The sequence below is a fragment of the Euprymna scolopes genome, chromosome 5, assembly GCF_053919585.1.
Source record: "Euprymna scolopes isolate OS-2025 chromosome 5, ASM5391958v1, whole genome shotgun sequence".
In the NCBI taxonomy this organism is placed as follows: domain Eukaryota; kingdom Metazoa; phylum Mollusca; class Cephalopoda; order Sepiida; family Sepiolidae; genus Euprymna; species Euprymna scolopes.
In genome coordinates this window covers 10,461,184-10,485,083 of record NC_136486.1, presented here as the reverse complement: position 1 = coordinate 10,485,083, position 23,900 = coordinate 10,461,184, and the positions used below count along the sequence as shown (strand labels likewise).

Sequence of the window (23,900 nt, the reverse complement as noted above, 5' to 3'; positions counted from 1 at the left end):
TATTTTTTTTTATATAGAAACCTTTATTTGTGTCCCTCATTTCCTTTACTAGGGTAATACATTTCCTCTCCACAGAGATATGCCTTGGAAGATAAAAGTAGATGTTTCTTTGTCTTTCAAAGTTAAAAAAAAAAAAAAAAAAAAAAAAAAAAAAAAAAAGGGATATTGTGCATATTCAATGTATTCATATCAATTTTCAGAAAAAAATTTATAATTTAAGTTTAGGGTTTTTTGAATTTGTCTCCTCTTGTCCAGAAATAAGTTATTTAAAAAACAAAAAATATCCGAAACCACCAAAACATAAATACCACAAAACGCTCTAATTTATTTTCATATTAATGTATTAGCACTTATCACTGGAGAATAAAGGTTAATGAGTGTTAATCGATGAAGAACACCTGGCGAGGATTTAGATAGTAGTAATAATGAAAGTTAAAAACATGTGTACACAGAATTTTTTTTTTAATCAAGAAGTCTTAATTTCAAAAACATGTATGATCTACCAGTGTGACCTGATGATCGTCTTTATTCACACTACACAAGATGAGTACTTGATGTAAATCAGTTAAGCTGTGTGTGTGTGTGAGAGAGAGAGAGAGAGAGAGAGAGATACCGTCATGTAGGCAGAAAGAAGAATGTCAATAGCTGTCTGATCAAGTCACTTCCTAGAAGTTATCTTCACAATCTCGCCCAGGTTCAACTGATCTCTGATTGGTCTCGAGAGACCTCAGAGTTGCCAACTGATCCAAACTAGACACTGTCCTCAATTGAAGTAAACACAAGAAGGTCCATAATCTGTTATAAATGTCATTGTCACTTTTAAAACAGACCATAAACTCTAAACACAGACCTCTATTGTCAAGTCCTTTTGTTCCAAATCAATGCCACTCCTTGATTAATAATCCTCTTTTAGCTTTTTTTTATTTTTATTATTTCTTGGTGAACAATTTCTGATACCTTTGATCTGCTGATAAACTTATTTCCTCATTTTTTTGTTATTTTTTTTTACTTTATTATTACTTACTAACACTTGGTGAGGGGGGGGGGGCGTCGATAGCATCACACCAGCATTGGTCTATCACTTGTGATACTCAAGAGCACTAATTTTTTGCTTTGGCAGAGTAAAAATCTATTTTACGATCTATTGGGGTTTGATCTCTACAACCAAAGAAACATTGTCAACCTTTCCTTACTCTATTATTATTTTACATGGGAGGTGCTTAACCACGCTCCAATCTTTAGTCTTCCGTCTGTAAAACATTCACAACAAGAACTCATCTTAAACCAACATTGCCAAGAATTTTTCTTCTTTTTTTATACTAGTAGATTGCCCGGTCATAAAATATGCATATTATATTTTAATTCATATAGAAACCGAGACATGTACATACGAGTATTATGTTTTTTCTAAACAGTTCACTTTTTGTAAGTTAAAAAAATATTCAAGCTAAGATCGAAATCAAAACCTAAAGACAGCGAGTCAAGTACGATAACCATTAGTCCTGCTTGACATGATCTTTAAAAACTGTTTTCAAACCTATTATTCTTAACATAAGTAATCTGTCAAGCGAATGATTCATGCATGTGCATTTGTGAAATAGTTGATGAACATAAAAATCCGATGACCACGTACCAATTTTTCAATTTTGACCCCTAGAAGCCCTTTCTTTCCCCGGATGAAAATGGATTAAAAAGTTTTCCACATGTCTGAATACCCTACATACCAAATTTCAAGTCTGTAGATCAAAAATTCGTTGAGTATATAGGTTGAGAGTTTTCCACACACACTTTTACAAACATATAGATATATCTAAAAATAAAACAAATTCCATAAACAGGAGTTTCTTTTCAAGAACTTCCCACCTGTGAAACTCGTCAGTTACCTACAAACAATGTAATTTTCAAGTCTAATATCAACAAATATCAGGCAAGATATCTTGAACAATCAAACATTATCCATTTCATCTCTTCAATCTAAATCCTCTTATTGTACTATTTCATCATCCAACTGATAAGCTCATTAACTTTTATCCTTAAGTGGCTTTTGGTCTTGGTAACCAATGACCATTTGTACAAAAAAAAAAAGAAAAAAAGCCACGTGATCTGCAAGCACGATTCTGATATCATACAATCTCCATCACATTCTTCTTTGAGGATCAACGTGTTATTATGATGAGATTAAGATTAAAAGCAATGACCTTTATGATCTTTGAAACTATTTATGGATAAATTTGTTAATATGATGGGTTTAAATTGTTTATCTCAAGCTACAAGAAGTTATTTATAGCTTATATTGGAGTTAAAAATAAGCCAAACTTAATACTTGAGTGAAATAATTTGCAGACAATGATTTATGTTTTCAAAGGAAATAATTGCGTTGTACATAAACAAATACAGTTTTTTTTTAGATTAACTAATAGGCTACCTGGCGTTGCCCTATTGTAAAATATGCATAAATATTACATTTTAATTTACACAGAAACTGAGATGTATTAGGTTTTTTTCTAAACAGTTTACTACTTGTATAAGTTAAAAAAAAAAAAAAAAAAATACTTGACCCGAGATCGAAACCAAAACCTAAAGACATTGAGTCAAGTATGATAACCCAGCTTGCCACGATCTTTAAAAAGTATTTTCAAACCTACTTATTCTTAACATAAGGAATCTGCCACGTGAACGATTCACACATGGACATGCATGAAACAGTTAACAAACAGATAAAAATCTAATGAGCCCCCCCCCCGTACATGTACTAATATTTTGGTCCCCTAGCAGCACTTTTTTATGGTTGAAAGCCGATTAAAAAGTCTTCTACATGTCTGAATACCCTATATACCAAATTTCAAGTCTGAAGATAAAAAATTTGTTGAGTATATAGGTTGAGAATTGTCCTTACACACACACTTTTATAGATATATAGATTTTATTATTTGCATGTAGATATATCTTTTCTCATGTCATTTGACAATAAATGAAATACCAAAATAATTATATTGATTTTAAAAATTCACATCCCGCAATTTGTAGGTCCATAAACAACTAAGATATTGTCTTTTAAAGTTGGTCACTATTCACATTTTCCCAAAACGGTCAGAGGTCATATCTCGGGAACCTCATAACCTTCAGATGTGTAACAAATGCCATTCAATTCTTTTCATGGAGATCTATAAGTGTAGCAAATTTAAGAAAAATCAGTTTCAGGCATAGTTTAACCCCTTGTTGATTTCACACGGAATAATCCATATATACCGGGTAATCCCTATTCTAAAATAACTATAATAAGTGCTGTAATATATTTCTCAATTTTTGTGTGTATGTTACTTAATGTGTGGTAATTAAATATATGCTTTTGGTTTCTTTTCAAATCTGTTATATGAATTTGGTTTTTAATCTAGAAGGGAGAATACGTGAAGTTATTAGTTCCATCCTGCAAGAGTTTTTTGTGAAATCAGTTAATGTGGTTCATGGTCGACTTTAAAAGCTAGTAGCGAATGGTGGTGCCCATATTGAATTTTAAATGAATTTAAAATGAAAGTTTGTTATATACTTTCTTATATTCATTAATTCGAGAAATTATACTTCAAATATATATTATAGTTATTTTCAAATATGGAGTTACTTTCGGATCACCCTGTACATTAGTGATGGGATGATTCCAATATTATTCCTGATCTCGATACAATTACTGATTCTGTACCAAATTCCCTAATTCCAATACAAGTACTGATTCTGATTCTTTATAAATCTCTAAACATTTAACTACAGCGTTATTTTTTCATGATTACCATAAAAAGGTATGTTAAATGTGCAGATATTTTTTCAAATGTAAAAATACCTTTGTAGCGGATGATATCAATTTTAGTTTTACTTGTAGTTTAAAATCAATAAATATTTATTATGATGAGCAGTAGGTTTTGCTTTAAACAAAATTAAAAAAAAAAAAAAAAAAAAAAAAAAAAAAAGCCATTAAAAACAATAATTTTTGGCATCAGATTCTGATACCTCCAAAAGTCTGGTTTTCCTGATTCCCAATTAAACATCCTAACACGAATATATATGCATGCATATACAATTGCCATTGCTTGATTTGAATATGTAAAAATTGTTTTCAAATTATTCACAACAAAAATAATGAACAAATTTTAGTCTTTGGCATCCATGATAAACTGACGTTTATCTTAACGCAAGGACAATATACAAGTTTTCTTTTTGAATTAATTCTTGTTTTTCTCTATTTTAATTAATATTGAATAAAGATAAATTTAAACATAAATCGTGTTCATTATTTTAATCTTTTTCAATATATTTAAAAAAAATTTTTATATCCATTTTTCAAAAAGCTCTCATTCATTATCGACAGTCTAACTGCTGGACAGATTTTGCTTGCTTTGCCTATTTTGCAGGACGCCATTTTTCAGGTAACAGGCCTTATCTCTCGGTGGTGGTGGCTGAGCAGACCAAAGTTTTTTTTGTTTTGTTTTCTACATAGGCATCACCACTTATCAAGGCCAAGAAGCCACTCGAGGATAAGGGTTAACGAGTGTACAGTAGAAATTGGACGATATAGTAATCGTTAATAATGGAAATTTGGTAAATTTAACTTATATTGAATGGTTCATCAAAAACTTGTTTACGTTAGACTTGAAGACAACCATATTGTAGTCAGCTGGAAAACGGAAGATAATTCCACAGGCGTGTCGTTCTAAGAAAGAAGCTTTGTTCATGGAATCTACATTTAGGTTTAGGCACAAATAAAGAGTGGGGGAAATTAGTGATAGTGTTTTCTGCTAGACGGGTATTTCATATGAAAGTCTGGCGAGGGGGGGACCAGAGATTCGAGCACTTGCCATGAAAATAAAGATAAAGCAGAGAAACTCGCAACATCTCTTCTATGAGAAAGAGATTGCAGGGAAGAGAAAAGGACATCCCCTACGAGGCTACAAAGTCTATTTTGAACTCTATCAAGGCAGGATAAGTCCTTTCTAGCAGCTCCTGCCCAGATGTTTCAACAGTACTCCATACTTGGACATACCTGGCTCTTATATAGATAGAAAATTGCATCAGCAGTGAGATATCTACTGGATCAATAGAAGGATCCTACCATTTTTCCAACGGCCTTGGCAACAGATTTAATGCATGTGCTCCATTTATGATCAAGAGTAAAGGTCAAGCCCAGAAGCTTGTCAAAACATGAGGCCTCCCCAAGACAAGAGCCATTCATTTCAATTGATGCCAGATGGGCATCAGTGCGTTGATGATGTAAAGAGAAAAGCTTGGTTTTAGATGCATTAAAAGTAACAAGCCACTCCTTTCCCCATTGTACCACTTGCTCAAGATCAGAGGAGAGAGAATCAGAGAGAACTCGGTCGCTTACGGTCTTAGATGTGCTACCATAGATAGTAGTGTCATCAGCATAAATGTCTATGAATGATGTAAGGATACGAGTTGGAAGATCATTAATGTAGAGAAGGAAGAGAGTTGGGTCCAGGATGGACCCCTGAGGGACTCCAGCATTAATACTGTGAGCTTTCTGCCCATCAACCACTACTCTTATGAATCTATCAGAGAGAAATGATTTAATAATTGAGAAGACATTTCCAGCTATACCGTAGCTGGAGATCTTGTGAAGTAAACTTTTATGCCATACCCTATCAAAGGGCTTTTATATGTCAAGAGCAATTGCCATAGAAAGGTAGCCTCCATCGAGAGATTCGCTAACCCTATGAGATATAACTGTAAGCACATCTGCTGTAGATCTAGCAGAATGGAAACCATATTGTGTGTCACTAAGAAGGTTATTTTTGCTGAGATGGTTGATTACTTCTCTATTTAACACAGATTCCAGCAACTTATTCATGACGCACAGGAGACTTATTGGCCTGTACTGAGAGGGGGAGGAGCAATCATCTGAATTCTTAAATACAGGACATACTGATGAGATTTTCCAGAGTGACAAGAAGCAATTCTCCTAGAGACAACGTTTAAACAGTTTTGTAAGGGTGGGCGCTAGTTCAGGTTGAAGTCTTTTGAGTACTATAATTGGAATACCGTTAGGGCCGGTTGCTTTACTGGAATCAAAGTTTTTGATTAGCTTGGCAACATCACGTACAGATATTTGTATATCACATAGCATGTTTTCTGATACAGGAGGAAATATTGGAGGTTGGCGGTTTTGGTCGCAAAGGGTAGAATTAGCTGCAAAGTTCTTGGCAAAGAGTTTGGCTTTGTCTGATGCTGATGAGATGAGTTGGGATTGAACACACGCTTCTGTTCAGGATTCTGTTTGCTATTTGCCAAAATTGGTGGGAACCAAGCTGTCATGTTTTGCAAGGGACCTTTTTTTTATTGGGGACATATTTTACTTGTCACCGTACTTTTGACTTCTCGGTTGCTGTGAAGTTATCTTAAACTTTCCCTTTTTTTTTTAATTCTTTCTCCTTTCTTTCATGCTAAATCTCTATTTTAAGGAACTTTAGGTATTGTTTTGGTTAATTTTATAGAAAAATAACTGTTTATCGATTCTCGTCAACGAAACTTCAGCCGCTGGTTCGCGGGCCCTTCGAATCCACGCTCTTTTCAGTTCGCCTGCCAGCACGAAAGGACGTGTTGATTTCTCGCTCCTCATGCCGCTAACATAACTGGGTAGGTTTCAATTTAAGTTCTTCTTTGTTTAAACTGAATTTACTCTTCTTCTACTCATAGAATGATGTGCTTTCATGTAATAAGCAATTTATTTAGACTGACATTATTCTTATTGGGGCAATATTTGAAGCATTCTAAATTCTTTTAGCATTTCGGTTCTCTGCAACTATATTTGTTGGCTAGGTCGAGTGCCCCCATTTGGGAAACTGGTTTTCCCCCCGCATTGAACCGACCTTGAGTCAATTTCTCCCTCATAGGGAGGCGAGCAACAAGTTATTTATTTCGTGAACTACCAGTTGAAAGGGATTTGGAAGCCTTTAAACTGTCAACCGTGAACAATTATGCCTGTGCTTTCTCGCGGTTTCACCTAATATTATTTCTTCACTTAAGGATTTAAATTTATTTGTTTGTTTTCCTTGCCTTTCTTAATCTTCCTTCCCTTTTTTATCTTATAGTTTTCTCATTTGTTGCTAAGTTCACGTGTTCATTTATTTTTCATGCCTTCCAGTCTCTTTACTCATTGCAGTAACATTATTTTATCTAAGTATATTCTATCATGCCTAGAACAGTTTACCATTCCCTACATCTACGCCAGTATCGACACGGTCGTGCAAGATTTCTATCAATCTTTCTCTTCCTTGCCTAGTTACATGCAGCCCTTTCTCTCTCGCTCTTTTTCATGTCTTTCAGTTACATGCAGCCCTTTCTCTCTCGCTCTCTTACATGTCCGTTCCGTCACAGTAAACTCATACCTTGTTATTTCTGCTTTATTTTCAGGTTTTTTACCTAATTCACCAATAAATACTCATACTTTCCCCTAACGAAATGCGTCTGTTGGTTTTTTGGTGGGTTTGAGTTAACTGGCTGTCTGAAACAAGGTGTCGACAGGCATTTTGCCGAAGGCAGCACACAAGCCGCTGCTCAGCTACTTTGGACTTGACGGACTGAGCATACAACTATCTTGTGTTCTTTATTACTTTTTTACAGTGGTTGTTGGCAGTCCTGAAAGTGGCTTTAGTCTCAGTACATCTATTATGTTGGAAGCAATGGAAAAAGTGATTTCTGTGCACAATGGCAGCAGCACATTCTGGAGAGAACCACGGTTGGCTGTTAGGTTTTTGCTGGAATTTTTTCGAGGGTATGAAACAGTCTATATCTACAATTAATCATTCGGTCAGGTCTGATACTGTAGAGGACACATCCTTTTTAAACATGGAACACAGAGGTAGATCTGATATAAATGTACGAAAGCTATCCCAGTCAGCCATAGAGTATCGATATACTGTACGATGGAGAGATACATCTGAGGACTTATTACATTTCATTTTTATCTTTATTGATACAACAGAGTGGTCGGAAGATCCAAGTGGAGACAGAACGGAAGCTGAACACAGTTCAGGACAAGTTGTGAGAAAAAACTCTAGGAGACTTGCATACTGGCCATCAGTATCGGGCACACGGGTGGGTTCGTGAACAATCTGAGTGAGGTCATAAGCAATGGAGAAATCATGACAGAACCTCCCCTCATCATCGGTCTTGTTTGAGTGAGTTAACCATTCCACATTGTGAACATTGAAGTCTCCACAGACATGAATATTAGCTGAAGGATAACAGATAGGACGTGGTCAATTTTCTCAGATATGCTTTTAAAGATAGTAACTCCGCTGCTGTGGGGGCGATAGAGAGCAAATATAAATGCAGTAGTTTGAGCAAGTGCAACCTGGAAGCACATATAGGGTAAATTAGGATTTTTTCTGGAGATGTCCCTACCACATAGAAAGCCATCTTGGATATAGGCACATATTCCATGCATATGGCGATCTTGGGGGTCAGATTTGGAAGTTAAATTATAGTATCCTTTAATTACGAACTCATCTAGGGAAATGGTCTGTCCAATGCCAGATTTACTTAGAAATAATATGTCTGGTTTAGTCTCCTGTAATTGGGATTCAACCTCTGGAAGGTTAGAACGTAGACCCCTGATGTTCGAGAAGGGGATATGGTAGTGGGGTCTACATTAGAAGTTAGAGATCCAGGTATTTCTGAGTATTTATAAAAGAATAACACCACAAGTGACATATGAAAATATAACAATATATCTCTATTGGTGATGACAATGATGGATGCTTGGTTGTTAGGAGAGGGATACATACACAAGAATTCAATAGGTTGATTCTTTCCGGGCACAAATCATCAACCAACTTCGATATCCTTTCCATTTATTATTATATAACCATATGTGACCACCTGAAACGCTCCCTTGGGATGGCATTGCCATTGCAGCCATACCCGAAGGGCATTTTATTCACCCATTGTTGATTCACGGAACGGACCCGACTTTGGTTCAACTTGATTACACCTATGTAACCTTCTCCCAAAAACGCCCTTTCAAATATCATACATTTAACTTATTTACTTTTTGACACTTGATCAAATTAGTTATTACTTCTTATGCAGGTGCCTGATGTCAGGTTTATAATTTTTATTCAAACGACTTTTTGGAGCATTTGATAATTATTTTATGTTGTTTCTTGCATTTGTTGACAGGTACATATATCTTTGTCAAATTAATTTCTTGGTACACATAACCTTGGTATTTAACAAGAGAAGTATGACGACAACTTCAACACCAAAAAAATGCTGCAGGTTCCATGTCAGCTATACAACAAGACTACTAATGAGGATGATGTTGTCTGACCAGCAAAGTGAGCCAATGTCACTCAGGATATGAAGTAGTGTTATAGGAGGAGACTCCTACAAAGTGTAGAAGGCTATGCCTAGAGTGAAAGAATCCTTTCACAAAGAGGGGACACTAAAACTGTTCGAATTACAGGAGTTGCAGTTCTTTTTCTGAAAAGGTTCCATTCCAGGAAGTTTGCAATCTCTGAATATACCTGACTTAGGGCGATTTCCATTCAGGAAAGGACTATTAACCAAATTTTCAATTTTCCCTAACTGAATGCTGTAACAGGTCGACACTAGTTTGGATGTAGATCCATTGATGATGGTGGGAATAAATAATAAAGGTTCTGCATTTGTTCAGAACATTTGTTATTCGCTAAAACGGATGAGAATCAAATCTCTGCTCACTCTACATTTAACATCTTCTCTGGAAAAGTATTTCGTACTGCTGACGTTCAGATTGTGCGGTGTGACATTGGTGGCGAGAGGCCAGGTGTGGTCGATTGGAAAATAAGAGGGCAGAAACGTGCTGTTGTCGAGCGAGTGACTCACTCCTTCCCGAACCCCAGAACCAAATCCTGATTGTAAACTCAGAAGCTATTTCGGTGTGTCAAGCAGGTTAACAAGGCTGACTGGAGACTCAACTCAGATGTTGAGACCCTTCACTGGGGAGGGTGACCTAATTAAATGGCTGGAAAATTTAAAGATGGTGGCAAGGTTGCAAAAAAATAGAAGACGTGGTCACCCTGCTGCCACTCTACTTAGAGGAGGAAGCCCTCACTATTTACCAGCAGATGCGCGATGAAGATAAGGGAGACCTTGCCTAAGTGGAGCAAAGACTGAAATTGGCTTTTGCTGAGAGTCAAGCTTGCAAGTTTGAGGTGGACTGGCAAGTCTGTTGATGTCTTTGCTGCGGAGATCAGGAGACTGGCAGGATTGGCTGGTTACGTGGGGAGGAGCCTGGAGATGATGGTAAAGCTATACCTAGTGAACGGCATCCCAGAAGAAATCGCCGCGAACATGCAGAGAATCACTGAGATCAATACGATGGAAGTGGACGATCTCTTGGTCCACGCCAGAGTCCTAGTCAAGAATGTCAAGGGCCCAATGGTGGCTGCAGCTGTGAGTGGAAATAAGTGCATGATGCCCCACTTGAATGACGAGAAAAAGGCAGCGAAGCGACAGGAGGGGAGACCTGCCATCAAGTGCTTCCGGTGCCAGGGTCCTCACCTGCTCAAGGACTACAAAGAGCCGAGACCGGGGGGGGGGGGGGTCACCTGCTACCGATGTGGACGAGTGGGGCACATTAGCCGCTATTGCGTTGCTTCACGGGACCAGGGAAACGAGTGACGGGGAGCCATTGGGCCAGTGGTTCCCCCTTCGATGTGGAAATGGCGCACAACGAAACGTTGCCTTAGTTACCAGTAGTAGTCAATGGGAAGAGAGCCATGGCCCTTGTTGACACAGACTGCACCACGACATTGGTAGCGAAGAATGTCGCTAGATCATGGAGCGGAGCCAGGAGTATTAAGACCATGGATGGCAGGGAGGTGAAATGCCTAGGAGAGACAACAGCAGAAGTTCTGGTGCAAAGTGTGCCTATTGGACTATGAGCCCTGGTGTTGGATCGTCTGGTTGGTGATGTTGATGTGGTTTTAGGTGTAAGTGTGATCAACCAACTGGGGGGCGCTACATTGAGAGGGGGCCAAGTAACTTTCGGACACCTCGGCACAGTAGGAATGGCAGGAATGGAAGGTGATAGAAATATCAGAACGCAAAAACCGGAGGCTTGCTGCATCGAGGACGAGGATTTCCTGGCGAGGTTCGATGGTGAGAGGTGGACAGTGGAATGGAAATGGATCTCCGGGCCTCAGGAACTACCAAACAAAGTAAGCTACTACGAGAAAACACTGCGAGGAGAAATAAAAGGATTCGAGGAAGAGGTGGAGAGGTGGATAGAGGAGGGAATTCTGAAACCGTGGACAGGGGAAGAAAAAGGAGTGCTATCATTACTGGTGGTTGTTCAACCCACAAAGAACAAAGTTAGACCGGTACTGGATTTCAGAGAATTAAACAGATATGTAGCCTGCCACACTGGAAAGGGGATTGACGTATGCGAAGAGGTTATGAAGAAAAGGAGGAGGATAGAGCGGGCCACTAAGATTGTTGACCTGAAGTCGGCTTATCTCCAGATACATGCAGATGAAAAACTCTGGCAACATCAATTGGTCCGGTACAAGGGGAAGATGTATTCCCTGATGAGATTAGGCTTTGGGCAGAGTTCAGTCCCCAAAATTATGACTGCCGTGCTGAAGACGGTGCTGAATAAAGACTGCACAGTGGACAAGGCCACTAGTTCGTACATTGACGACATTCTCGTGGAGGAAACAGAGGTGACAGCGGTGAAAGTGAGAGGCCATGTCACGAGGTATGGGTTGACTGCAAAACCGGCGGAGTCTCTGGATGGAAGAGCGGCGTTGGGGGTTGAAACTATGCCGAGATGGCAAAAGAAGCCTTGTCTTTAGATGAGGAAATGCAATACATGAAATTGGAACCGACCTGACAAAACAAGAACTCTTCTCGATCTGCAGGAGACTGGTGGGACACTATCAAATCGCCGGCTGGCTCAGGATGGCATGCAGCTTTATTAAACTACAAACGGGCACTGATGGCTGGGAGGGCCATGTGATGAAGGAGGTCATGAACATGCTACAAGAAATCATCGCGAGAGTGACGAAAGAAGACCCAGTAAAGGGGGAATGGTACATCAGCGGTGAAGACGCGGGGGTGATTTGGTGCAATGCCAGCAGTCTGGCATTGGGCATTGTATTAGCGATGGGAGGTGTAACTGCGGAAGATGCGGCGTGGCTAAGAAAGAAAAACGACTATTCCCATATGAACGTAGCCGAACTGGAGGCCGCTATAAAAGGAATCAATCTGGCCCTGAAGTAGGGATTGAAAACAATTGAAATCAAATACGATTCGGCAACAGTAGTTTCATGGATCAGGTCGGCAGTGACTGGCGATAAGAGAGTTAGAACCAGAGGTGCTGCAGAAAGGCTTGGAGCACTTGCAGATTTGATAGCGGAATTCCAGTTGAAGGTATCTGTAGTGCTGGTCCCCATCAGAAAAGAACAAAGCGAATTCGATGACACAGGTAAAGGCGGCCTGGCTGCAAGAGAGAAAGGAAGTTTCCTCGGTATGCTGTGCAGGGGAGGAAGTTAAAAAATCACATGAAATGCAACACTTTGGTCGAGAACGGACGTTATTCCTGGCAAGAGAGGTTTACCCGGAAACCACCGAGAAGGAGGTCAGGGAGGTAGTGGAGCACTGTCAGGAGTGCCAATCGATAGACCCCGGACCATCCAGACACGAAGCGGGAGAGTTACACATTGCAGAGGACTGGAAGCGATTGGCCATTGATGTGACGCATTATCGCCATAAGCTGTATCTGTCGATGGTCGACTGTGGACCGAGGAAGTTTGCCATATGGAGAGAGATCAGGGCAGAAGCTGCATGGGCAATCAGAAGGGTCATCAAAGAAATATTTTTGGAGAGAGGGCTGGTTGAGGAACTGTTAATGGACAATGGCCCCGCTTTCCGATCAGAAGCCTTTAAAGAGGTGTGTGATAAATAGGGAGTAAGGCAATTTTTTAGGGCAGCGTATCGACCGAGTGGCAATGGGATAGTGGAGAGGAATCATTGCACCATCAAGGCTGCTGCGGAAAAAAGCAACATTTCACCCATGGAGGCAGTGTTTTGGTACAACATCTCACCGAAAACCAGACAAGATGAGACAAATGTGCCTCATAGAGCCATCTTCACATATAAGTGGTGGCATCCGTGCAACAAAACGGTAGGAATTGAGGGTGAAGAAGCTACCATTAAAGTGGGCGAGGAGGTGTGGATGAAGCCCCCCAATGCAAAATGTACCACTCTCTGGGGGAGGGGGGTTGTAACGGGAATGCAGTCGAAGAACAACATGATGGTGAATGGCGTTCCTCGGCATATCCTAGACCTGCGTCGTGTAACCCTGCCAGTGCACAGTGATGGCAGTGAAAAGGAGGAAGTCGAGATCCACCAAGAAGCTAACGATGTACCCCAATTCGACTTAGCCCCACATTGTGGTTCTTTACAACTGCACGAGAACGTCTGTAGTGAACCTGAAAATGTCAACCCCCAAGAAGTTGTCCCCCAGAGACCTCAATGTGAGAGGAGGAAGAGGCCTGCTTGGATAAAGGATTATGAAGTGTCTTATTGATCTCGAAGATCAGGGGGGGAGGGGTATATGGTTAGAAAAAAGAAAAGAGTTGTGAACATCTCTTGAAAAGAATTTCGTATTGCTGACGTTTGGATTGTGCGGTGTGACATTAGTGGCGAGAGGCCAGGTGTGATCGATTGGAAAATAAGAGGGCAGAAACGTGCTGTTGTCGAGCGAGTGACTCACTCCTTCTTGAACCCCAGAACTGAATCCTGATTGTAACCGCAGAAGTTTACTTACAGGTTGAAATATCCACATGTCAGGTTGTTCTGACAACACTTGTAAATTTTCCTGTTTCTCTTTTGATCCTCTTTCCATAAACGCAATATTATCTTTTAAAAAATTTCTTCTCTGTACAGGACTCTATGGAAAAATTTATCTTTAGTTGACCTTTGACAACTAAATATTTTCGTTTACTAGCCAAATAAGAATGTTACTAGCCAAACCCACATGATTTTTAGAATATGACAAATTTTATGTTGATACTTGAACGTATATAAACGTTCTAATTTCTTCAGATGTTTTTTTTTTTAAAACAGCCTTCGTTAAAAAAAAAAAAGAAAAAAAAAGTATATTGTTCTATTAAACTTTCGTTTAAATAATTTAATTTTGTTTGTTTTATATATAAAAAAAATGTTGAAAAGATATTTTTCACTAAGTGAGTTTTGAAAGATTGTCGGTGAAAGAAACACAATCGCCAAAAGATAAGTGTTTCATTATTTCTAGTCGGCACTTTGAAAAATCACTCGCAAATGCGACTGTTTCACTCGCAATGTAGAGCCCTGCTGTATATGTCTTTACTCCCCTCTTCTGATGAAAAGTGTTTGGCTTTGAAATGCCATGGCCTAAAGAGATTTAGCTATCCCTAAATATTGCATTTCCTTTTGAACTAATAGCATAAAATTTCATTGTAAATTTTTTATCTCTTTGTTATCTTAACTTATTCTAAAAAGTTGATTGAGTGTATATGCGAGTATATTTATCGTACAAGTGAATGTTGAACGTAAAATAAAAATATACATGAAAAGTATTTATAAAATGCTGAATAGGTGTGGCAGGCTGGCATATAGATCTGCAGAATAGATTTACACGTAGGGATGAAGGAGTCAGGAGTCGAAGATATCAAAGGAGTCAGCTTCGTAGGAATTCTAGGAGTCTGAGTTTTACCATCCAACTCCACAACCCTGGATGAATCTATACTGGTAGTCAAATTGAATATTGAAATTTTCATATCTTTGGTTCAATAGAATGAAACTACATGAAAATTTGCAGGCTTTTTAAAGATTATAATACCATTCTATGGTTAAAATTTTATGACAATTGGTAAAAAAGAATCTATATTTTCAAATCAATAAAATACGCCCAAATTTGCCTACATTTGTACATATAGTGTCTTGGCAGGCCAGCTTCAGTTTTGCTGCTTCGGTTGTCTCTCCTGTGACCTTGTCAGATCACTAATAGTAGATAATGGTAAAGACAGCAAATAAATTCATTATGTCAAATATTAACAGCAAAACTGAACCTTTAAAAAAAAAAAAAAAAAAAAAAAAAAGATACATTTATGAAGGACCATAATAAGTTTCTTTTTCTTAAAATGAAGAAAAAGAGAGCCAGATTATTTTTAAGCAATAATTTCTAGAAATGCACTTTCTTAACTATGACGATGATGATGATTGATGAAACAGTTTTAAATAGTGTTCTCTTCCTCGGGCTTATATCAGAATAGAGTATAGTTCTATTCAGTCCCAAAATATTCTACTTCCAAGCATTATCTCCCCCTTTGGCTTTATTACCCGTCGTTTGAGGTACCTAAACTAGGGGAGCAGATGAGGGGGGGGGGGATAATGCTGATGTAATCATCCACAGAAGCAGCTGGAGCCACCCATTGATCTTGTGTCACACACTCATAGGAAAATTTTTAACTTTTTTATTTAAATATGTTTGGTTCTTTAGGTATCTCCAACGCACGCCACAGTTTTACCCCTCCTATATGTAACACGATGTAACTGTAATTTAATATTATCATCCTAACTTTTTTACCATTTAAAAGAATAAGCTTCAAATAAACGGCTAATATTTAAAAAAAATGTTTACAACATACAAAAATAATGAAAATGCGAGACAAAAATCGTGTTTTCATTGTCGACGCTTTAAAACAACGTTCCTATGTAGTGACGTTTTTGAAGCCATAAACATACTCAGGTTTTAAAAATCTAGCAAAAATCGACTGATGGTCATATTTTCTTGAAATTTTAGAAATTTATTCATTATTAAATAAACTTGCATAATAGATTTCATTAAATATATTAGAGGAAATTTTTTTTTTTAGGTATTCTACCTCTGCCCCCCCCCCATATTTCATTTAATGAAAACTAAAAATAAATGTATGTCGAGAAAAATTTCAATATTTTTAAAGCTGAAAAGATCAATTAAAAATATTTATATATATATATATATATATATATATATTGTGACGGTACCCTCGGGTAGGGGTCTCCTAAGAAGATTCCAACACCGAGAGCGCGTCTTGAAAAAATAAATATAGGGTGCCAGCTGAAAGTTATTCAGCCGAAATAGCACCTGTCCAAGTTCAGATCAGTGATATCGTCGTGGAATACTTCGGTGAAATTCACGTTAACAAATGCAAGGCAACGAAAAATGACGAGGAACACGACAACATTTATATAAGTGTTATAAACACGACAATTTATTTATAAAACAAGGCTGGAGAGAAAATAATGGAAAACAACAGGGTAACAAGACAATAATTCAAACAAAAAAAAATCATGCAGACAATGTTATGGGATAAAGCAGGGGGGGGGGATATGTGATGCTTATAATTGTTCAAAGAATATCGTCTCTTATTCTCTTTTCCTTCCTTTTCTTTTTCAAATGGAAATCAATGAGGTGCGTAAGTAATGTTCCAGGGGGGGGGGTATAATGAGAAATTTCAAGAAAATAAAGATTGTCTCTTTTCACTACTTTTTTTTTCTAGGAGTCAATAATAGATTGTTCATGGGCCGGCCAAAGGGAGGGTCCAGTGATGGGGAGAATTATTTAGAGAGTTGCTTCTTTATCTCTTTCTTTTTCTTTTTATATGAGGCACATAATAGTTTGACGTAGTTAGCTATTTGTACGAGATGGGAGTTGGACAATTTGAAAAGTGTACTTATCTTTCCTTTGTCCGGAGTTGCTGGTCCGTATTCCGACGGCGCGAAGTTTCACTAATATTCGTTTCTTGCTTTTCGTTTTTCTTTCCCTTTTGTTTTTTTGATAAGCAATTCTCATGACTGACTTTTAAATTCCAACCGTTGCGTGCCAAGGTATGACCATTGTCTTATCGGCGCGATGTGAGTCGACTGGGGTTTTTTCTTCACCGTGCGATCTCAGTCCAACTATCTCGTGCCAAGGTATATCCATTGTTTCCTTATCGGCGCGATGTGAGTCGACTGGTGTTTTTCACCATGCGACCTGGGCCACGGTGTCTATAGGTTGAAGAGAAGAATCGCCACGCGTGTGATCGCGTCTGCGCTCTCAGTCCGACTGATTAAATTTCCCGCTTTTTCTTTGCTTCCAGACCGGTTGGGGATGGGGATGTTGTATCAATGACATCCGCTCAAGGCTGGGGTGGGGGTGTGTCATCTCGATATACTGTTGCCATAACAACACGGAAAACTGGGTCATCCCGTCTGGTCTCGCTTTAACTATGACTGATTGTGATATGAGAGTGTGTGTGTGTGGCGGGGGTCTGCTTGATATATATATATATATATATATATATATATATATATCACAAATAAAGAGGGGGGTAGAGCCATTTCTCTTAATATATATATATATATATCTATCTATATATCTATAAAAGTGAACGTGTCTGTCTGTCTGTCTGTGTACATTTCCCTACGCAATAACTCTGTCAATTTTTAGTCTATAGACTCGAAATTTGATATACATAGCACTGAGATTTGGGAAAATCGATGTGATGGGTGTCGGCCAGAAATTTGGCTGTTAAGGGGTCAAATTTCAACGATTTGACCTTTAAGAACTCTACCAAACTCCTCCGACAATTTTGGGTCTAGACACTTGAAATTTTAGATATAGGTTCCTTGAACATGGATCTAACTTAATAAAGTGATTTGAGCCCGAAACAATAAATTTTAAGGGGTCATAATAGGGGTCAAAGTTTTTAAAAATTAACCATTTTTTTGTTTTTTTGCTTTTTTTTGCACAACATACACCTCCAAACACCCGAGCAAGGGGTCAAAGTTCAACGATTTGACCTTTGAGAATTCTACCAAACTCCTCCGACAATTGTGGGTCTAAACACTTGAAATTTTAGATATAGGTTCCTTGGACATGGATATAACTTAATAACTTGATTTGAGTCCAAAACAATAAATGTTAAGGGGACATAATAGGGGTCAAAGTTTAAAAAAATTGACCGCTTTTTCTTTTTTTTTTCTCAACATACACCTCCAAACACCCGGGCAACGCCAGGCTGAAATGCTAGTATATATATAAAAATCGCATTATTTATTTCACTTACCTTAAAGTTGTAAATAAAATTGGACAGAAAAAAATCAATATTATTATGTTAAAAAAAAAAAAAAAAAAAAAAACTTTTTCTTGATAATTTTTTTTCGTTAATATAATTATTTGAATTACAACAACAAAAAATTCTAAAAAATAATTATTTTTAAAAAGCTTTAAATGATATTAAATTCAAATATTACACAATATGAAGTTTAAACAAAGATTCTTTATAACAGGTTTCCAATAATAATAAAAAAAATATTCATATAATAGAATATATGACTATAGATAATAAAAATTACAAATCCAAAATCGGCCTGGAAAAAAAAAGAAAACTTATGATTTTATTATTTAAATTGATAGAGGATGATCTAAGAAAGAAGCTTTGTTCGGATAAAGAGTGGGGAAAATTTTTGACAGTGGTTTCAGCTAGACGAGTGTTTTTCGTGAAAGATTGGCGAGGGAGGGACAAGAGATTGGAGCTCAAACGAGCACTTGCCAGGGAATTAACGATAAAACAAAGACAGGCTCGCAACATCTCTTCTGTATGAGAGAAGTGGCAGGGAAGAGAAAAGGGCATCCCCCACCAAGTCATGAAGTCTATTTTGTACTCTGTCAAAGCAGGATAGGCTGTTTTTAGCAGCTCCTGCCCATATGTGGCAGCAGTACTCCATCCTTGGACATACTTGGTTTTTATATAGATAGAGAATTGTATCAGCAGTGAGATATCTTCCGGAGTGGTAGAAGGATCCTACCATTTTTCCAGCAACGTTGGCAACAGACTTGATGTACGTGTTCTATTTTAGATCAAGAGTAAAGGTCAATCAGGTTTGTAAGCAACAGTATCTTTAGATACAAAAGTGTCAACAGAAGACGTTAAAACTAATTTAATTACTTCTCGTCTGTGTAGTTTGTTAATAAAAATCTGTTTTACAAAAGGTAACTCTTATCTTGTTTTATATCCATAGCAAAAAAAAAAAAATAAATAAAAAGTTACTTCCATTAACCATTATAGCGCCAATGCCCATCCATAGAAATTGACACAAACATGAAATGAAAACGTTCTTGTTAATATGTACAATGCTGACGTTTTACACAACGCTTTGGCAATACCTATGGTTCTTTGTTACGACAGTGAGGTGTTCAAAAACTTCGTAAATGTTACCTTACGCTCCAACAGAACACCAGCCACACTAATTTCCCATCGCAAATTATCCATTTGCATGGTATTAAACCCTGGACCCTAGGACTATTTTGTGTCATTTCACTGCGTAACCACGTGATAGTGTTTTTTTACGTGATGTGCTGCGAGAAATTCCATATACAGACGTCATCTTTTGTTCAGTCGCCCACGCAGTTTAGTGGTCAGCCGTCATTGGTTAAATTTTGAATATGTCAGGTGATTTGCTTGGCGCGCTTTTTGTATCATGCTTTTACTTTTCAGTATACACAGAACTTGGCATCGGGATGGACTCAAACCCAGCAGCTCCCACTGAAGGGAGCTAAGACAATTCGGATAACCTTTACGGAGATGGTCCCAACGTCCGCCTCGTTCTGAGCTCGGGGAGAGGCCGTCTGACGTAGGCGGTGTCGAGGCAGAAAATTACCCCTTCAATAAAGTGCCCAGTTGTTAACTTAAGGAGAAAAAAACCCGTTCCAATAATTAGAATTTTTGTTTTTTTTATTTTAAGCAGTCCAAATAATTAGAATTTCAAAAAATAAACACTTCAAATTTTTGATAATTCAACAGTTCAAATAATTGGAATTTTACAAAATAAACAGTTCAAATTTTTGATAATTCAACAGTTCAAATAATTAGAATTTAAAAACAAAAAAAAACAGTCCACATGATTAGAACAGTTCCCCGTAGTTAGTTAACCCTGTAAAATTCTGTGATTTGTTTCAAAATATTTGTAAAAGCATCTGTCTGTGACATATCGCAAATTTTAGGGTTAGGGTAATTTTCTGCCTCGACACCACCTATGTCAGACGGCCTCTCCCCGAACTCAGAACGAGGCGGACGTCGGGACCATCTCCGTAAAGGATAACCGACAATTCCTACATGTAACAAGGACCCACATCTCTACAAGCAGAGACAACTTTATATTGCTGAATCTATCCAAAGGATGGATAACATTCAAGAACAGTTCTTCATGTTTATTTACCAAATATTGGATCTTATTTCAATTCATCTACAATTCATCTACACAGGCACAGTAAAGTGACTTATTACACCACGGAGAAATTTTTGGCAGATATTTGAAATAAAGTTTTCAAAGAAAATGGTTCATTTTTTTTTTTTTTTTTTACGAGCTGTTTACAAAAACATTTTTATGTTTTTCGTTCTTTTTTTTGGGGGGGGGTATTCAATTATAGAAGTTGTATGGTTTAAGGGGTGCTTCTGCAGTTTAATTAACCGTTTTTCCGTAAGTAACGCGCCGACATTTATCGAGAAGTACTGTTTAACATTTCACAAAAATTCTGTGTTTACATGGGGGGGGGTAGCGGCGGCCGCCACAATATGATTTTCAAATATTTGTACTGGCGTTTTGTTTTCTTCATTTCATTCATCCAGAGGAAGTCTCGAAATAAAGACGAAACGTTGATGAACACAAAACTTGGTTTGTTCCTTTTTTTTTTTTTTTTATTTCTCTCTCTCACTATATATATATATATATTATAGTCATGGGACGATTCTAATATTTTCCCGATTCCGATTCTTTAGAAATCGCTAAAACTTTAACTACAAAGTTGTTACTCCCCCCCCCCTTCGACCAATTACCGTAAAAAACACATGTTAAATGTGCAAATATTTTCTCAAAAATAAAAACACACTTGTTAGGGCTGATCTATAGATTTTAGTTTTACTGGTAGTTTAAAAATAAAATCAATAAATATTTTTATTATAACTTCCAGAAGTGGAAGATTTGTTTTAAACAAAATCAAATAAGATAATTAAAAAAAAAACAAAAAAAAACTCGTTTTTGGTATCAGAAAACAATTTTTTGCAGATTCTGATAACTCCAAAAGTTCCGATTTATTTTTCTCATTCTCGATTAATCATTCCAACACACACACACACACACTATCGAATTACATTCATTGGAATTAGTCTCCAATCGTGATTCTTCTTGTTTTACAAAAACAAAAAGAAAATATATAAGCGAATAATACCTATAATTTTTTCCATAACTATCTTACACGTGTTTCTTTATACTGATGGAGAATATATAGCCTATTGTGCTATCGTATAATTTATCAGAGACACACACATTATCATTAAAAAAAATTGCTACAAATAGACGAAATGAAGGCTATTTAAGGCGAGGACGATGGAAATTTATTAAATTTAATTTAAAAACTTGAAAACACTTGCTAAAACGTGATATTCAGAGGAAATATCCACACACAAATATACGTTGGAATCATTTTTTTTTTTTCAGTCACGAGAACCGTTTATTTAAAAAAAAAAAAAAAAAATGTGGAAGGAAATAAGACACATTGAAAAGTTGTTTAACCATTCCTGGAATTTTATGAGACTAAGACACACCGAAAAAAAAAAAAAAAAAAAGAAAAGCATCATTAAATGATACATGCAGAATACGCACTGTGCTTTTTTTTTCTTCTTTTTTTTTTTTTTTGATAGGATTTTCAAGTTAAATTCATCGGTGCTTGTTAAGAAAGAGTCGACAAATCGATTTGTTTTATATGTCGTTTTAAACAAAAACAGCACTTGCCATGTCAAAAATACTAATATATTAAATTCATCAAATAGAAGAAAAAAAACAATAGTTGTTCTAGTCGATGAATTTTCGTAATTTTTTGATATATTACTATTTTGGCATGACAATTAAATAAATGTTGTTGTTTTTGTTTAAAACGACATGTTTAAAAAAATTGATCCGTCAACTATCTTAACAAGCACTGATTCATCTTTTCTTTACAGTATGTTTTGTTGGAGTTGTTAGGTGAAAGTACAGAATATTTTTCTTTAATCCCCTCCCTATGTTAAGAATGGGTTTCTAAATAACAATAAGCACGATCCATATTCTGCATAATACCAAATAACTCTGCATGATCGTATTATTTGGATTCTTCGGACTACTATTCTCATCTTGAGTCGCAACGTTTTGGTCGGTTAAACCTCCGACCTTCTTCGAAAATGACACTCAAGATGAGAACAGTAGTACAAAGAATCCAAATAATCAATCCTCATCTAAAAAATTCAGAAACGTAATTCTGCGAAAGTACGAAATAATATACAGAGGTGGTGCGCGGTGTGATAAAGTGGTACAAAACAAAACAAATATATAACAAATAAACATTACCAAAGGCAACATAAGTTATTCTTCTTACTAACTATCTGGAAAGGTTTTTAGTATTTATTTATTTTTTGTTTTTGTTTTTGACTCACTTTTAAACGTTTATTCAGTTCGAAAAACAGTGTCGAGTGTTAGGTGAGAACAAGAAAAATGACCGCGAATTGACACCTAAATATTTAAAGTTTTCATAAGGACTTAAAAATTAAAAATTAAAAAATACTGTTAGAAACCCAAATATACGTTACCGTCACGGTGATATATAGGCGGCTGGGTTTCTAACAGTATTTTGTCGATTGTAAAACAAACTCAATTATTATTTTTCTCATTTCAAGAACCAACGTTGAATTGTGTGTGGTCGCCTTTCGGCTGCTATATTATGCATCATGTTGGCAGCCATGGGGTTTGGTTTATATAAGCACCCTAACTTTTCTTTTTTTAATATATTAAATTTAATTTACCATTCTAATTCCATTTCAAAAGTGTAAATCGAACAATCGTACAAGATTGACTATTTTATTGAAAAGAAAATTTCGGGCGCTGAAAACGTACACAAACGATTAAGCGTGAGTCATCAAGCGTTTATGTTGTTATTGTTTTCATTCCGAGAATGAACACAAATCAAACGGAATATATGTCAATTAGATGATGTAAATAAATACCAAATAATTATAATAATAAACTCAAGTAATATTAATAACAAATGAAATATTTATAATTCATAAATGAGCGATTATTTATTTTATTTACCGTGTAACTTCTCCTTTCGCTTTCATCCTCAACCTTTCGGAAATTTGGAATCGACACTCGGATCATCTTTCCTCTCGAAGGCGTATTTTATTGGTAAATAAATGGTTTTAAACTCTCCTACGTTGCCGTCAACGTTTACACGGGTACAGTTTTTCCAATGTTTATGCATATAACTGGAAACATAAATGTCACAGCTGTTAAGAACGTGCAAAGTCTGTAATAGGCAAAAAGCGAGGCGAGGACTTGGTTGACAATCAAACATGTGAAGGGGAAGGGCTGACCGCTTTATATAATCACGCAAGTCTCGTCAATTAACGTTCAACACGCGAGATTTCTTCATATGACGTCATCAACTTCGGGGGTTACTGAGTGAGGCCCGACACATCTACGATTAAAATTAGCGGGAAAAAAGACAAGAATTATTATTATTTTTTTAAAGCATAGTTATTTATTACCCACGAGGGAAAAGTTAGACACAAAATCAGTTTTAAATGTGGGAAAAATTTAGTTTTCGAAAAAGTGTCACAATGGATAAAAAAAGCAGTTCTTATTTAACATTTAACCTACTTAAAAAATCACAGAAACATCTTTATATGATGTATGTACCCGTCACAGAACGGAAATGTCATCTTCCAAAACTCACGTGAATTGATCAAGTAGTTTTATTTTATAAAGAAAATAAATTTTAAACGATTTAAAACGACTAATGTGAA

General features: G+C 36.8%; 1 protein-coding gene across 1 annotated transcript in view; it reads right to left on the bottom strand.

The window, feature by feature from the left end:
• LOC145276704 (sorting nexin-24-like) overlaps positions 1–23,512 on the bottom strand; it is a 72,653-nt gene extending 49,141 nt beyond the window's left edge. The window contains exon 1 of the mRNA XM_080127899.1: positions 23,188–23,512. Within this exon, the coding sequence (XP_079984025.1) occupies positions 23,188–23,253 (66 nt within the window). The 5' untranslated portion in view covers positions 23,254–23,512. The remainder of the gene's footprint in view (positions 1–23,187) is intronic.
• Between the last annotated feature and the right edge of the window lie 388 nt (positions 23,513–23,900).